At 39.4% G+C, this 18,592-nt stretch overlaps 1 protein-coding gene across 2 annotated transcripts in view; it reads left to right on the top strand.

Annotated features, from left to right (window-relative positions):
- The window catches only part of rabgap1 (RAB GTPase activating protein 1), a 123,607-nt gene that overhangs the window by 89,766 nt on the left and 15,249 nt on the right, over window positions 1–18,592 (top strand). For both annotated transcript variants that reach the window (XM_080419585.1, XM_080419584.1), the window contains 8 exons: window positions 2,364–2,477; window positions 4,142–4,216; window positions 4,925–5,050; window positions 5,510–5,653; window positions 6,555–6,596; window positions 7,417–7,545; window positions 16,513–16,605; window positions 18,167–18,277. In XM_080419585.1, coding sequence (XP_080275711.1) covers window positions 2,364–2,477; window positions 4,142–4,216; window positions 4,925–5,050; window positions 5,510–5,653; window positions 6,555–6,596; window positions 7,417–7,545; window positions 16,513–16,605; window positions 18,167–18,277 — 834 coding nt within the window. The remainder of the gene's footprint in view (window positions 1–2,363; window positions 2,478–4,141; window positions 4,217–4,924; window positions 5,051–5,509; window positions 5,654–6,554; window positions 6,597–7,416; window positions 7,546–16,512; window positions 16,606–18,166; window positions 18,278–18,592) is intronic.

The following is an 18,592-nucleotide window of genomic DNA, read 5'->3' as shown; positions in this document are numbered from 1 at the left end:
TCCCCAAAAAACTGTTAGGATTTCGATTTTTTTTAAAGAATCACCTCAGGTCTTAATGGGTTAAAGGGAAATGAAACAACACACGTGTGCTTGGGTGGCGCAGGGGTAAAGTACCTGTCCACCGCCGCCGCGGAGACTAGGGTTTACTTTCGAATCCACCGCGGTGCATCCGGCAGGGTGGTCTTTGTCACTGCATGTACTGCATTCCTACGGATGGGAGGTGTATGACGGAGGCTCGACGTCCTCTGGTGGGGGCTTCTCACTGGCAGGTGAGCCAGTAGGGTACAAGAGCAGTGGCAACACAAAAATATGCAGGGAGATTTAATTGGCATAACTTAATTGGGAGGGAAATGGACAGCGTACTCGTAGCGGCCCGAACCTCTAGTTCTTTGAAAATAGCAGATCTACAAGCTCAAGGTTTAGAGGGAAGAAAGTCGGGGGACGAGGATAGACCCTGGGTGACCCCGGCTAACAAAGTATACAGCATACTACACGGTTGGGCTTTTACGTGGTTAAAATTATTGATCAGAAAGAGGCATACTCTAACTCCTTCTGTCTCCCTACAGTATGTGGTTGGACAAGCCATTTGTAGAGGTATAATGTACTGTGCAGCATGGATCTGGAGCATGCACACACAGCATAGTATATGTCTGGACCGACCACATGCAGAGTGCTGGCTGTGAGCTCATTTAAATTTCATCCTGTGATGCAATCTAATGAAACACATGCAGTATTTATTCATATTCAGTCCTGGCCGATACCATTTTTCAACTCTGCAGTCATGATGGTACAAAAGTAAAGTCTTCTGTTGGGATGTAACAGCTTATCAAACTAATCGATTTAATTGATTACAAAAAGATAATTGATAATTTTATAAAATAACTGATTAATAAGCAATCCCTATTTTGGGCATGTCATTATTGGAAAAAAGTAAAAAGATTCAATCATAAAGCCAATTTCAAGCTCAAAGATTGGCTATTTTCACAATCTTTGCATGCCGACAATGTATAAAATAATGCTGAAGAAGATCATCTATTTGTTGATACTTATTTTAGTTTTGTATGAAAAGCCACGCTTCTCGATTACTTGCTTAATCGAAAAAGTAATGATCTCTAATCTCGTGGGCCATAAAAAACTGGTTCACCATCTGTATTATGACTGTTATTTAAAGGGTTGTTATGCCATTTTCTGCTTGCACATCAGGCGACAGTAATGAGCTGTTCTCACCTATTGGAACTGCATCAGGACACCTAGGAAGAATGAACTACTGTAACCACTAGTTACAATAGACTATTAGCTTCACTACAAAAGACAGATGGGAGTGAGAAAGAGAGAGTGAAACAGTCTTAGAACAGAACGCTCTGTACTGTCCTCAGGCCCCAGTCATCTATCCTACTGCTTCTGCTTCTGAATATACATACGTATTCTGTATGCAGGGATGATTACACACAGGATACCGCCCCTTGCTGGGCTTTCTACATACAGTACAGTGTGGCTCTTTTCCAGTGGTGTAAAGCAACAAAGTACATTTACTCAAGTACTGTACTTAAGTAAATTTTTGAGGTATTTTTACTTTACTGGAGTATTTCCAGTTTTCAGTACTTTTACTTCTACTCCACTACATCTCAGAGGCAAATATTGTACTTTTTACTCCACTACAATTATTTGAAAACTTTACTTACTAGTTACTTTGTAGATTTTTATTATTATTACAAAACATACATATTAACCACTTAAGCCCTACAGTATATACATTTCGGCCATTTGAAAATAGCTGATCTACAAGCTCACAATGCTTCGCATTTGCGCTTTGCGACGCATTGTCAGCTTGTAGATCTGATTTTCAAAAGAAGTTTATACATTTGAAAACTTGTGAAATGGGACCTTATACATAATGAGTACTTAATATTTTTGGTACTTTAAGTACAGTTTGATGCCAATACTTTTTTACTTTTACTCAGGTACATTTTTTATTCTGGACTTTTACTTGTAACAGTGTATTTCTACATTGCAGTATTGGTATTTTTACGTGAGTAAAACATTTGAGTACTTTTTTCCACCACTGCTCTTTTCCACTACTAAGTGTAACCCAGAACCTTCCATAAACCTGAAACTTTCCAGAACCCAGAACATTTTGTCTTTTTCTGTTTACCTTTCCATAATTTATAACCGAAAAGCACTCTGGGAGGTGATTTCACTTTTTATGCATTTGTGGGCTTTATAAATATCCAACCAGTGAAAAGTATTAACAAGAACTTGTGACTAAATAATAATAAAGCAACAGATTTGGACATAGAAAGGTTTTCCACCCGACATTGACATTGATCTTGAATCATCTTCTCCCATCCTGGTGTCATTGTTAGGAGTCCCCCCAGGACAGTGCCATTACGAGGGACATCAACAGGACATTCCCTGCTCATGACTACTTCAAAGACACTGGAGGAGATGGACAGGACTCTCTCTATAAGATCTGCAAGGTGAGACACACACACACACACACACACACACACACACACACACACACACACACACACACACACACACACACACACACACACACACACAACCTCCCATTGGACGTTTTCTATACAGAACTCTACTGTGCATCCACTATTTCTATGATTTTTTTTTTAGGAAAGCTTAAATATGCCAAAGAAAAAGTAAAAAAAATAAGAGACTTCTGACTCATGTTTTTTGTTAGAATCAAAGCTTTGGGATCACTTACTTCTGTGGGAATGAATTGTGCAATGTGCTGCACATTTGTATTCATTCATTCAGTTTTTGCAACTTACAAAGCGTAAGAGCAGAGTGGTAATCCAGACCGATGTGATCTTTCTCCGCAACATACTCAAGTTATGCCCAGTGCCGAAAATAGCAGATCTACAAGCTCAAACTGCGTCAAACACGCAGCGTGTTGTGAGCTTGTACATCGGCTATTTTTGGTACGCAACAGCCTCAAACAACAAAACATATGGCCAATCTTTGGTCTGAACTAAACCTAGTCACCCAACAACAGGTTATTATTGGTCGAGTAAATAGAGTGCTACTAAGTAACTTCGGTAACAGGTGGACAAACCTCTGTGAACAACTGAGGAATATACATCTATCTAAATAATGCACTCATTACAATTCGCACCTCCAAAATCCAAATAATGACGTTGTGAAACTGAACAGTACATGCTGAGGTTAAAACGTTTTCAAGGAAAACAGCATTAGTTAAGCAGAGTCGTGAGTAGACAGGGATATTCATCAATGAACAGAACTGACACCGTTTCTGAGCTGGTTCAATGAGTTCATAACAATCACTGTTGTTCTCTGCAAGCCACAAAGTATGTAATCACTCACACACTTACTGCATAATAATACACATCACCCAAATGCTTGCACGCGCACACACACACACACACACACACACACACACACACACACACACACACACACACACACGCACACTGCCTACATTGCCTCCACCGCTCTTTCCATAATCCTTTATCAATTTTTGGCAGCAGTGTGCTCAGAGTTGTTTAATTTTCAAATACATTAACTATGTATGAGATGAGAGGGTGGCGACCACGTCCTCAGGTGCGTTTGAATAATTAATGGGGCCCCTCCCTCCCTGGTGTGTGGATTGATCTTCACATAAGTTGGAGTTGTGCTCATAAATGGTGGTTTGTGCAGCTCACTGGACCGGCGCAGTCGCTGTCTGCCCTTCCTCTCCTCACATGCACCTTCTTCTTCTTCCTCCATGCTTCCTAATGCTTAATTAATATACCAGCGGTTCTCAAACTTAGTAATTTCAAGGACCCCCAAAATCAGTGTACAAATGGAATCAGAGTTACAGACTGGTAAGGGTCCATTTGGAACCCCCTCGAGGAACCCTGAGGTTATAAACCAGTGGTTTATACTAAAACAGGAGGTCATAGACCCGTTGTGAGCTTGTAGATCAGCTATTTTTCTATTTTTATGGTAGATGATACCGGGATTCCCCAGTATGGCTATAGGTTAGACTTCAGCTGAGCTAAAATTGTGCATTTGAGTTTTAAATCCCAAAATATGTTTTAGTTTTTTTGAAAGACACGCTACTTTCAAGGATAAGAAAATAATGTGACATACAATTTGTGTGTGTTTGTCTCCCCCTCAGGCCTACTCTGTATATGATGAGGAGATTGGATATTGCCAAGGACAATCCTTCTTGGCAGCTGTGTTGCTGCTACACGTGAGTTCACCTATTGACAACATCCTATTGAAAGCTTTACATTTCTTCCTTCGTGTGGGAGACATCGATAACATCAACACTATTGGAGGTGGAAGTAGACTCTACAACACAATATAAGTGTGTGTGTTGTAAATCTGGTTATGTTAAGGGTTTTCTGTGATATTTTCTCTTGCCTCTCATGCTGATAGTTAATTTGCGTATAGCCAACGCTACCATCTAGTGGGGAATTAGCGTAGTACAGCAGGCTCACCTATATCAGCTTTGAGGTTTCTTGTCGGCACTGTTAATTTAACTCCAGGGGTGTAAAAAATATACTAAAATAAACCCGTAGCAGAGTTGAATTGTGTGTGATTCAAAAATGTACAAAGGCCAATTTGCGATTGGAAATTCTCCTGAACACAATACAAAGTAATTAAATGATGTTGGTAAAACTTTGTTCGTCCAGCCACAGATCAAGTCTATCTTAACCACTTAAAACCTATACTTAGTTGACGGTATTCCCAGGGGCTCTACACTACATATCTTCCCGAAAAAAAAAGCCGATGAACAAGCTCACAACGCTTCGCGTTTCGGCACGCTGAGACCTTGTAGATCCGCTATTTTTACGGAATTTCCACCCTGGAAAAGGGATGCTAGGGTTCAAGTGGTTGAGAGATTTTTTGTAACTGAATTTAATGAGCATTAATTGCGATGATTGGTGGTTCTCAGATGCCTGAGGAGCAAGCCTTCAGTGTGCTGGTCAAGATTATGTTTGACTACGGGCTCAGGGACCTCTTCAAGCAGAACTTTGAAGATCTACACTGCAAGTTCTTCCAACTTGAGAGACTCATGCAGGTCTGTACTGTCTGTCTGTCTGTCTGTCTGTCTGTCTGTCTGTCTGTCTGTCTGTCTGTCTGTCTTGTCGAGGCAGACAAACACAAAGATTCTAATACAGTGCATTATTTTGTTCCAGGACCCTCCAGAAGCAAAGATTTGAGTTAAAAATGTGTAAAAAAATATATGTATTCAAAGATTTGCACAAGCTCATAGCGCGGCGCATATATCTGCTATTTTTGAATAGCCAAAGTATAAAATAATGGTTATAGCTAAAAAATCTCAAATGACACAGATGCGTTCCCGGATTGAATGGGTTAACTGATGTTTTCTATTTTTTTCTCCTGTTGTGTGTGTGTGTGTGTGTGTGTGTGTGTGTGTGTGTGTGTGTGTGTGTGTGTGTGTGTGTGTGTGTGTGTGTGTGTGTGTGTGTGTGTGTGTGTGTGTGTGTGTGTGTGTGTGTGTGTGTGTGTGTACTAGGAGTACATCCCAGACCTGTACTCCCATTTTGTGAATGGGGGTCTTGAAGCTCATATGTACGCCTCCCAGTGGTTCCTCACCCTCTTCACAGCCAAGTTCCCCCTCTATATGGTCTTCCATATCATCGACCTGCTACTTTGTGAGGTAGATAACTCTCACACACACACACGCACACACACACAGGTATACATATTGTCGTTGTCGGGCAGAAATCTCTTATACCCATATTCTAACTTTTTGTGTTTCTTTGTAAATTAATAGATTTGACTACTACTAGATCACACTACAGACTACAGTGTCACACAAAAGCGTCAAAAGTAACCGAAGGCGCAAAGTGACACGTTTAGAGCTTGCCCATCTGCTACTTTTGCTATTTTTGAATTTGAATCCTGAAAAGTAACAGTTTTGGACATATGAGGTTTCCACCCGACAGAGACGATAATGACACATGTTAATCTACTGTATATATGCAGCATGCATTTGGGCAGAAACCTTGTATGTGCAAAACTGTTGGAAAATGGGGGAAAAAAGAACCTGTGTTAATAATAATAATAATGGATTTGATTTATAATGCACGTTACATTTGTGAAAATCTCAAGTGCTACAATAGGCAATTGCATAAAAAAAATGAATCATATCATTAAAATGTTCCAGTGGGTCCAGTGTAGTTATCATTTAGTCACAAGCTCTTGTTTATACTTTTTATTGGGTAATTACTGTATTCATAAAACCACACAGACGTAACCACTTTCAACCTGGCACTCTCTTGTGAGCTTGTAGATCGGCTATTTTGTTACTTTTGTGTGACACTGTCATACAAATAGGGCATTGATTTTTGGGGGTGGGCACATAAGAGATATGGAGATACAAGGTTTTTGCCTGACAGTGTCAACATTCTATTTAGTTTCATTCAAATTGCATAACAGTGTATGTGTCTTTTTCCAGATGGTATGTCTATTTGTTTTTATTCTTGCCACTCTTGCTGTTGTTTTCCTCAATCCATTTAAAGATCATAAATTAATGTTGTTGTTGTTTTTTTTGTCAGGGCATCAGTGTGATCTTCAATGTAGCTCTGGCACTTCTGAAGGTAAGATGGTCCACTGCTGCTCATGCACAGTATGAATTGCATACATGCACACACAACACAAATTGTCAACAATGTCAGGCCATACTGTGTTGCCACATTGATGCACTTCAAGGGCCAAGAGCAAACAATACATGCTAGCCTTCTACATGAGCAGGAATACACACATGCATGCATACAGAACACAGACACTGTACTGTATACACACAGAAGACACACAAATTGTGATCCTGTATTCCCTGATTTCCTAGAAGAAGTACAGAGGGTGAGGGGATATTTGCTTGATTTGTAGGTTGGCTCTAAGCTCCCGACTTTGGAAATGTCTCTCTGTATTTTTTTCTTTTCTACCTTTGCTGAGGGTTACCATTAAAGGTATAGTTCACCCCCAAAAAAACTATTAGACATTATATTTTTTAGTTTTTGTCGCATTCCTAAGCCAATAATTTGATGACCAGCGGGACCGGTAGGCAGCAGTTTTGTTAGGAGACACAAAGGAGACTCCTACCGGGACCACTGCCAATCAACAAAAACAAAAATATAGCCATGAATTCAAGTCTCCATGGGGTGAAAAAAAGTAATTTTGGGGGTGAACTATCCCTTTAATTACCTGACCACCACATAAGAATGCCTAGCTGGTCTATTCAGAGCCAAAAGATTTCACTCTTGTTTGTTGGTGTTGAAAATTTATTTGTGTTATCAAACTATACCGTAGTCGTTTGAATTTGGGGCATTTAACTGGTGAACTGTCTGAGCTGAACAAGAAGTGGATCCTGTATTCTATTTAGAGGTCTGACCCAACGTGTTGGTTTGTTTACTACCCCAGACATCAAAAGATGACCTGATTCAAACAGACTTTGAAGGAGCACTCAAGTTCTTCCGGGTTCCTGTTCCCAAGCGCTACCGTTCAGAGGAGAATGCCAAGAAACTCATGGAGCTGGCCTGTAGCATTAAGGTAAGGCTGATGTGGAATAGAAGGGGAAAGAACATTACTGTAAACTCAGGGGTTCTCAAACTTTTTTATACCACGACCCCATATTATGAGTGATTTTTTTTTGGGGGGGGGGGTATTTGTACCACCCGCTCATATTGAACATAAGTCCTAAGTAAATAGTTTATGAACAGCTACGCTGAGTGTGTATGAGGAGTGGCCCCTCACCTTTTTTTTTTTACCTCACTTTTTTTTGGGGGGGTTGCCAATGCGTGACCCCAATGGCACCTTCCCGCAACCCCACTTTGGGTCGCGACCCCCAGAGAACCGCTGCAGTGTAAACTATTAACCCATTAAGACCGCCGATTCTACAAATGCCTTCTAAATCAGTAGTTCTCACACTTTTTCTTAATTCAAAAATGATTCAAGATTTCACACTTTCAAGATTTTTCTAAAATGTTCAAAAATAGCAGACGTACAAGCTGTGAGCTTGTATATCTGCTATTTTTGAAAATCCAACGCAAAAATCTAAAATGACACCCGGTTGTAACGGGTTAATCTATAATGAGTAAAATTCTGAAACAGACAGGGGTTTTCAAGGTGTTATCCACTTATAGCACTGTATTGTGTAACTTTTAAGAAAACAAACGAATTAATCTGTATAATTATTTGAGGCTTTTGTTCTCTTCTGTAACAAACTAAACATGCTCTAAGTCCTGTCTGTTCCGGCAATGTTGTGTAGATGCCAGTAGGGGCCAATGTGGAGCTGAAGTAGAAAGTTTAATGGATACAGTGAACTGAACACACACACGTGCACGTGCTCGCGCACACAGACACACATACACACACACACACACACACACACACACCTGTGTCCTGACCTGTTTTTAAAAGACCGGCCTAGTTTGGACTTTGAAGGTAACTTTCGGTAGACATTTTGTTTTATCATTATACACTACAACTTACAAAGTAGTCTGCTGACCTTTTTTAGATGAGAAACCATTGCGCTCCTTCTGTTTTGCTTTAATTAATTCTACAGTGTGTTTGACACGCAAGATATGAACATAGATGAGAACCCTACACTCATGCAGGCATCTACACAGAGTGCTTTGATTGAGAAGAATTATAACAATATACTTTGCTGTAGTCTAGTCATTGCACTCGTTTGATGTTGTCTTTTTTTGAACTGTCGTGGCTCAACTCCCTCTGTTGCTTTAAAACTTAAATGTGACTGAAATATTCTGAAGCAAGCAATTCTTCACAGCGAGATTCATATTTGAAATGTTTATACTTTCATAATGTTCAGAAATAGAATAGAAAATGTATGAACATCTTTCAGCACGCAATGCAAAATAATTGTGATTATGTCAAATAATTGCGATTATGTAATGATTGTGACAGGCCTATGCTAATAATGATTCTACAGTACTGACATTTTAAATGTGAGTCAAGTTGGGTTAAATGTGAGTCAAGTTGGGTTATAAATGTGAGTCAAGTTGGGTTGAATGTGAGTCAAGTTGGGTTAAATGTGAGTCAAGTTGGGTTCAATGTGAGTCAAGTTGGGTTAAATGTGAGTCAAGTTGGGTTAAATGTGAGTCAAGTTTTTCTCTTTTTTTTTCTTCTTAAATTTAGATATTTATCTTCTCTTTTGGGCTCGCTGGCACAACTTTTCAAATGGGGGTCTGTGACCAAATCCATATCAATTTGGGGGTCTTTGACATGAAAGTGTTTGAGAACCACTGATCTAATATTATATACATCTTACACTACCGTTTAAAAATTGTTATTGTCAATTTTTTTTTGCAAGTACTGCATTTTTTTTTAAAGAAATTGAAAGATCTTTGAACTTTTTAGAAACATTTGCCCAAAATAGGGACATAAGGGTTAATGTGTTGTAGGGTTAATTACCTTTGACCATGTGGACGTTTGGCCTTTCTGTGACTTGTCTTCTTCGTGCCAGGGATAGAAGGGAAGGATCAGGATTAACTGGCTTATCTCAGACAAGAGCAGGGAGTCATGTTGTCATTGGTCAACCGATCAAAAAGAACACGCATGAGTGAAGTAATAGGCCAGTGGTGGAAGAAGTATTCAGATATTTTACTTAATTAAAAGTAGCAATTCCACAATATAAGAATACTCAGTTACAAGTAAAAGGCCTGTGTTCAAAATGTTACTTGAGTATAAGTGCAAAAGTATTGGCATCAAAATATACTTTAAGTACCAAAAGTAAAAGTACTAATGTTTGAAAACATCGCATCGCGACACGTTGTGAGCTTGTAGATCTGCTATTTTCAAATAGCCTATGTATAAAATAGGGCTAAAGTGGTTAATGTATGTTTCATAATATAGTAAAGTAACTAAAGTTTTCAAATAATTGTAGTGGAGTAAAAGAGTAAATTTGCCTGTGAGATGTAGTGGAGTAGAAGTAAGAGTATTGCAAATTGGAAATACTCTAGTAAAGTAAAAAGTAACTCAAAATTGTACCCTCATAGTACTGTATACTAGCAATCCTGTATGTTATTTCAATGACACAGTATTACTATTTGCATAAATGATTTGCATATTCACCATAACGAACCAGATGTCTTTTAGATCAGGGGTTCTCAAACTTTTTTCATTTCGAGGACCCTTAAATTCATATGAATTTGTCCGAGACCACCATCTGAAAATATTCTGCAGAGACCCCCAAGAGAAATTTCATTTTGTGTTATAATTGTTTTCCAAAATAATTCCAAATTGTTCCGAACTTTTTCGACAATGGCGGATCTACAAGCACAAGCTTTGTAGATAAAAGCCATGAAAAAGATATTTTTTATAAGTCAGTATTGGAGAAAAAAAAAGTCTTAAGGAAAACTTTTTAACATTAAAAATGAAGTGAAAAGCTTCTATCATCTAAAGCCGTTGTTCTCAAAGTGGGGTCCCTGGGGGGGTTCCAGAGGGTTCCCCCAGCTACATTAGTTGATATAGCATCAAAATCAGTTTTAACCACTTTAACCTATTTTATACATAGGCTATTTTCACTATTTTCATTTCATTTTAAATGTCAAACAGTTTACCTTTAGACTTTTTATTTTTCCTACACTGACTTTAAAAATTCAAATTTTCATGGCTTTCATGAATTTAGTTAAAAAGTCTCTCATAATGTATTCAGTAAACAATCACAGGTCACAGGGTCATCTAATGGGATTTATTTTCTCAGTACGTTCACTGCTTATACCGCCTCCTCTTGTCTTGTCTCCTGACCTTTTGACCTATAAAGTTACCACATGCAAATTGCCTCAGGAATTTACATAGAAGATGGTAAACACATTCAGTGACATGTATATTGTCATCCCTTCTCGCTCTCTCCTCCTTTGTATTCTGTTCATGTTTGTTTACCTAAACCTGTCTTTAATCCTCGCACTCTTTCCTCTGTTCTTCAGAGCGCAGTGCATTTTTACTCATATCCTGTATTGTCTTGTGAAGCTGTTTATTAACCCATTAAGAGCGGGAAAGCATCTGTCGTTTTAGATTTTGACCACTTTAACCAATTATCTTATACGTTGGCTGTTCAAAAATAGCAGATATACAAGCTCATGAGCTTGTAGATATGCAATTTTTCAAATAATCATGAACATTTGTGCAAATCTGTGAATATATATGTTTTTTAAAGCGAACATTTGTAACTCAAATCTTTGCTTCGGGGGAATTCTGCTTAATGTCTTCTAAATCCTAATAGTTTTTTGAAAAAACGTATGCGGCTATAATCAGTTGTTCTCAAACTCTTTCATGTCAAGGACCACCCGAAATTATACATAATTTGACCCCCATCTCAAAATATTTAGTTCCAGGGACCACCAGAAGCAAGAGATTTGAGGTACAAATGTTTGCTTTAAAAATATATACATATATATATTCATAGATTTGCACAAATTTTCACGACAAAAAAAATTATATCTGCTATTTTTGAATAGCCAAAGAAATCTTAAAATGACACAGATGCGTTCCTGGTCTAAATGGGTTAAAAGAGCAAGTCTGCTCATTGCTGAGACAATGACAGGATAGTCGACAGGCAGGTTTGATAATGTCGCGAAAACCCTGTATGCTAAATTACTCATTTAATTCATGGTACACAGCAAAGTCATCAATTTTAGCATGGTACATTTTAGGCATGGTACATTTTAGTGTAAAAATGAACCATGTTTTATTTGTTTGTTTGCTTTTTACTCCTTTTTCTCCCCAATTTAGTCGTTATGCCTATTATTTCCTCCCCACACATATTTCTGTGTATTGTCTAGGCCTGACCTCGACTAAGTCGACTAGTCGACTGGTTAGTCGCGGGGGGTCCGAGTCGACTGCGTGTCTCTTAGTCGAATCTAGTCGATTTCTTTTTTTTAAGGGCCAAAATGTTTATAATTGTTTTTTGGCCAAGTCTACACCTGCAACCACACGTAACTTCCACTTTATTCTTCTTATTCCTCGTCTTTGTATTGGTATTGTTTGTGTTGGAGCGCCTCAGTGCGGCTGCAGAGTTCATGTGCAACCTCTTCCAGAGAGAGATAGAGACACTAGAAACTCTGCTGGAGACACAAAACAAACTGTGTAGACTTGGCCCTTAGAAATACAATTTATTTTGGCCCTAAAAGAAAAAAAACAAAAAAAACAATTATATTATTCGACTGCCAGTCGACTATTGGCAATTAGTCGCCAATTAGATTCGACTAAACAAATCCTTAGTCGGGGACAGGCCTAGTATTGTCACTGCTGTTGTATCCGACTGACTCACACCGGGAGGACGTAGACTAGAGCCTCTCTGTCCTACTCCTCCCGCACGACACTCCCTACTGACAGGTGCCACCCCTGAGGTTTTTTAAGAGCAGAATAACCACCAGAGGAGTTTGTGGTCTAGGTGTAACCTGGAGAAGTGGATAAGACAGGGATTTGTACGTCTACCTTTCCTTTAATAGACAAACACACTGTAGGGATTTTACGTCTCCCTTTCCTTTAGTGGACGAGCTAGGGATTTGTATGTCTCCCTTTCCACAGTAAATCTTAAATATTGTTTTTTATGGCCTGGGCTGTGATCCACTGCTGCTCTTTTCCTCCTCTAGTTGTACAACAACATCGCAGTCGGGTAGAAACCTTGTATGTCCAAAGCTGTTACTTTTCAGGAAATGGAAAAAAAGAAACTGTGTTCCAATGGATCATTTAGTCACAAGCTCTTCTTAATGCTTTTTATTGGTTCAATATTTATAAAAAAACCACAGACCCACTTAACCACTTTCACATAATGTTTATCTTAAAAAAAAAAAAAGCAGATCTACAAGCTCACAACACGTTGCATCGCATTGTGAGCTTGTAGATTGGCTATTTTTGCTACTTTTGTGTGATACTGTAATAATATTACAAAGTAGGCCGTCAATTTATAAATCTTTCTAGTTTTTAAACCTAAAAAGCTGAAATACAAAGATACAAGGTTTCTGCCCGACAGCAATGTTGTTAGTACTGCAGAGACCCAGCTCTGTCTGCGGGAGATCAGGGAGCCAGAGAAAGAGACTTACTTAAACTGCAATTGGTAAACCTCCAGAGAGAGAGAGAGAGAGAGAGAGAGAGAGAGGAGGGAGGTGGAGACACAGAGGAGAAACAGAGATGGATGAGACATCCTTTGTCCTCCACAACCTCTCATATATTTTCACCTCTCTCCCCCGTCTCTCCATACGGTGAACAGCGCTTATTGTAGGAGTGGATATACCGTAGCCAGGGTCCACGCGGACACCAACGCACGCACGCACGCACGCACGCACGCACGCACGCACGCACGCACGCACGCACGCACGCACGCACGCACGCACGCACGCACGCACGCACGCACGCACGCACACACACACACACACACACACACAGCACGAACTCAGAACGCAGCGTCATATAGGCCATGTTGTTCCAGTTCTGCCAACAAAGTTTGTTGATGAGAGCAGTTGGGTCATAGAGGATACAGACTCATGCTGAATCTCTCTCACACACACACACACACACACACACACACACACACACACACACACACACACACACACACACACATCGATCTTGTTCTTATACATGCACAAATCTACGTCTGCGATGCAATAACTGCATCTATCAAGAATAAAAAATGGTACTGCAGTGTGTGGAGAGGTGCTTGACCAGAACACACACACACACACACACACACACACACACACACACACACACACACACACACACACACACACTGTCACACCACCCACAGGACGTTTTTTTTGGGGGTCACATTCCTAAGCCAATAATTTGATGACCAGCGGACCGCTAGGCAGCGGTTCCGGTAGGTAGGAGATACAAAGGAGACTCTTTGTGTCTCCTACCGGAACCGCTGCCAGTCATCAAATCATTGCCTTAGCATAGAAAAAATATCCATGAATCAAGTCCTCATGGGGTGACTAATAGATAGAAAAACGTTTTTTTGAGGGTGAACTACCCCTTTAATGAATGTACACACAAATATTGAGGTTGCAGCCATACATGGTTCCGTTTAAAAGTAATGTTCATGTTTGTAGTCAAAGTTGCGTTTTTCTGCAACACCCACCCACACACACACCCACACACACACACACACACACACACACACACACACACACACACACACACACACACACACACACACACACACACACACCGACACCAAAGACACTGTTCATGGTGTAAGCCTGAGCTCTTTAAATAGGACAGGATAAGGCAGGAGGTCTACGCCAGTGAAAGAACTTTTTATAAAGCTGCTAGAACGTAGTTTAACTGTGTGTGTGTGTGTTTGTGCGTGTACATGTGTGTTCATGCACAGACACATGTAGGCTTGTTCCAGGGGATTTAATGTACCACTGAACTTATTCTATATGGCTTCTGTTAATCAGTAAACCCACAGGAGGATCTATCTATTACTTTGAATGAGTGTGATTCAGTTTGATCTTCTCGTACGGACAAAGTTGTTTAACCACATGAACCCTAGCATCCCTATTCTGGAGGGAAACATTCGGCGAAAATTGACACTACAAGCACAGCAACGTGAGACTTGTGTAATTGGTTAAATGTTGCAGACAGATACTCTTTACTGAGAACCAATGGTGTAATGTAACTAAGCACTTTTACTCAAGTACTGTACTTAAGTAAAATTTAAAGTTTATAATTGAGAATTTTCATTTATTGATACTTACTGTATACTTGTACTCCACTACATCTCAGAGGCAAATGATTACTCTTTTATTATTCAAGTTTTTTTGAATGTGAAAGGGTTAGTGATGTAAGGTGTAAGTGATGATTACATATTATGTTTTTATTAAAATAAGTGTTAAATAGCTCAGTAATTACACTTTCAGGAGATACCAATATTATCTTAGCAGAAGAGAGAACTGATACAGGATACAGGATAAACAAGTGAAATTGTAAGTGATGAAACAAAAACAAAAAAATTTGCAGACGAAAATGGAATTTGAATACTATAAAATTGAAGCAGATAAAATGGGTTCTCTCTACTGATTGGATGAAATGTCTCTTTGAGTGATGAGACACAGGAAGATGAAGTGTCTCTTTAATAAACGGAACGATTATTTTCTGTTTATTAAAGAGCTGGAGAGACGGGAGAGACCCCTGTTACTGAGCAAACACTCAGAATATAGAGCTTTAACTTTCTAACGAAAAGGTTTTGTTTTAATCAAAACCGTATCACATCCGTAAGTGATTTAAGACCTGTACCAAACGGGTGTTAAGGAAAGCCAAGGTCTTCCTGGACTGTCCTCCTGGCCATCCTTTGCGGGAGGAATTTGATCTATTGCCGCCAAGTTGCTGCTTCAGGGTGCCTGCGGTTAATACTGAGATACTCGAAGACTCCTATTTGTTTCTGCTGCTATCAGCAAATTGAACCGTGCTGTATCCATGAACTGGGAAGGGGGCTCTTCTATAAAGTGGCGGAAAGTGACTAAGTGCATTTACTCAAGTACTGTACTTAAGTTACATTTTGAGGTATTTTTTACTTTACTGGAGTATTTCCAATTTTCTGTACTTTTACTCCACTACAATTATTTGACAACTTTATTTACTAGTTACTTTGTAGATTTTGATTATTTTTACAAAACATACATCCATCCAATTAAGCCCTATATACAGTACATTTCCATTTGAAAATAGCCGGTCTACAAGCACACAATGCGTCGCAATGTGACACATTGTGAGCTTGTAGATCTGCTATTTTCAAAGATTGTTATACATTCGAAAACTTACTGCATACGACATTCTGCATAATGTGTACTTTCTACTTTTGGTACTTCAAGTAAATTTTGATGGCAATACTTTTGTAATTTTGAATTCCGGACTTTTACTTGTATCAGAGTATTTCTACATTGCAGTATTGACACTGAAAAGGGGGTAGGAGTTTATACGTTTTAGACTTCATCCTACTCCTTTTCGGACATTGTTGCTGTTGTTTTCTTCTGTTTTGTATTGCATTTGTCTTTTTTAAACAATGTTTGAAATAAAACTCATTCATTCAATGTTCTTCTCAATATATTTGACATAAGATATTGTTCAAAGGAAGACTTTCGAGGGCACAGTAGCTTTGCACCAGCCATGACAGACTCATTTTAACCAAAGTTATTTTGTTTCATTCGTATTGACAGAAAAATACGCTTTGTATGTCAGTCATCACAAACGTACTGTACCAACTAAATGACTTGTTGAAGGGGGTTGGCGATAAGTCTTGTTCCTTTACTCCAGAATGTCAAACCCCTGTATACTTAGTAAACTTGACCTGAGTTGGCTCAGAACTTGGGTCTACTGTTTTTCCCCCTCTCTCCGCCAAAAATAGCAGATCTACAAGCTCTTGTAGATATGTTTTTGGGGGAATGTTTCCTCCGAGAATGACAATGCTAGAGTTAACAACTGTTAATGTGGTTCTAGAGATGATGAGTGTGACATGTCCATGTGATTGTGCCGCTCTCTGCTCCACAGATCAGCCAGAAGAAGCTGAAGAAGTTTGAAAAGGAGTACCATACCTTGAGGGAGCAGCAGGAGCAGCAGGAGGCTCCCATTGAGAGATATGAGGTACACATGTACTCACCCACTCACTCACTCACTCACTCACCATGTACATTAGTTGGCTTCTCAAACATGCATAATATGTACAGTATTGGACATACTGTATGTTGCCCACTAACCGTGCAGGGTTTATTTCAATATTTAAGGTAACATTTGGTGGCAGTGCGATGTTTCAGTAGCAATTTATGTATTTATTTTCATAGGAAAGGTCCTGATTTTGTGTGATTAATTCGCATTAATTTAAACTGCTGTTTGTGTTGTGACTCGTGAACACATTCCACACAGAATGTGAATATGTGGCAATAAAGTTTCTTCGTTCAGTTTCTTTAGAAAGCAAGGTCGATATTTTACCGTGAATAAAAGCATCAGCCTATATGAATGAGACAAAATCAAATTAGTTTGTTGTGAAATATTCGCTGACACATTTTCAGATCGTTTATTCATCACACTCCCAGTGCGTAAGGACCTTGTATATTAAATTGTACGTTTGGTCAAATGATTCAGTGCAGAGCTATTTCCATGAAATGTGTTCAAAAACAACCCACGGATGTGTAGATAATGGCTGGATAATGGTTGACTTGAAATTACACATGAAAACAGTGTTTCAGTTTTATTTATCTGTGCAAGCCTGCTTACTCCATATGGTGATTTGAAAAAACAAAAAACAAATCCATGTATGCTTTTGAATTATTCATGTTTTGAAATGACATCCCAGAGATCACCAGGAGTAATCAGTCCTTCAGAACATAAAACTATAATTTAGAGACATAGTATGGCCCGTGGGGGGAAGCAAAATGAATCATCCATTGATTCAGGGACTCATCTAAAGGTCAGCAAACAAGATCAGATGCTTGGTTGGATGTTTCCTAATTTCTTTGCGACACTACGTTGTTATCTTTGCTCTCTACTTGTGTGTCTATTCACCCTGTTGTTTGTTGACAAGGGTTTATGCCTACTCGGCTAACTCCGATCTCATCAGTTGCTCTGGATAAGAGCGTCTGCTAAATACCTACACTGTAAATTGTAGTCATCAATACGAACGACTGAAGAGACATTTTATACAGTTTCCACTGTGTTAAGAATGAAAATGCTCCTCAGAGCCAAGTATAAAATACCAGTATCAAGTAAGTTGTGTTATCTTGCCTTTGTTGTTCACCAGTTATCTTACTCTTCTGTTCGCTGTCACCTCCAGTTTTCAGTTCAAGCTGTCTGTTGTGCCTCGTTCGTTTGAATGTCTGTGTTCACAGTGTGTGCCATGTTAACCATTACGGACTACTGTCACTGTGATATCATATTGTCACCTGATCACACAGTTAACCATTACAGATAGAGATCCTCTCATGATATTGTATTCCTCATGCTGTCATTGTGTCAAAAAGAAACTACCGAGCCAGGCAGAGAAACTTAGACATTGCCTTCCTTCTCAAGCTCTTTGTGATTTTCTCCTCTATCCCTGCTTTGTCTCCTTTTTGTCTTTAATTTTTTATTTCACTGTCTCTCTGTGTCTTTTTCTCTCTCTCTCTCTCTCTCTCTCTCTCTCGCTCCCCCTGCTATTTTGTCTACCCAGCGAGAGAACCGTCGTTTGCAGGAGGCTAACATGCGCCTGGAGCAGGAGAATGACGACCTGGCGCACGAACTGGTTAGCAGTAAGATCGCTCTGCGGAAAGATCTCGACAATGTGAGTGTGTGTGGGTGTGTTTTTGCACTCTGTGTGTGTGTGTGTGTGTGTGTGTGTGTGTGTGTGTGTGCGCTTGTGTTTCTGTGTGGGAAAGAGAGATGGCTGTGACTTGTTCTGTTGTTCTTGTTTTTGAGACAGAGCACCACCTGGTAAGTTCTAAAAATGTCATCATTAGCGGGTGTTTGCAAGGGCCACAGCGTTGGGTGCGTGTGTATGTATGTATATGTGTGTGTCTTTGACCCGATACACACTTTTGGGTGGATGACAGCAGTGTACATCATTATAAAGAGAGGCAGAGAGTTGTTCCCAGTCCAA

The sequence above is a fragment of the Gymnoscopelus braueri genome, assembly GCF_963280865.1.
Source record: "Gymnoscopelus braueri genome assembly, chromosome: 22".
Lineage (NCBI taxonomy): Eukaryota > Metazoa > Chordata > Actinopteri > Myctophiformes > Myctophidae > Gymnoscopelus > Gymnoscopelus braueri.
This window is presented reverse-complemented; position numbering and strand designations above follow the sequence as displayed.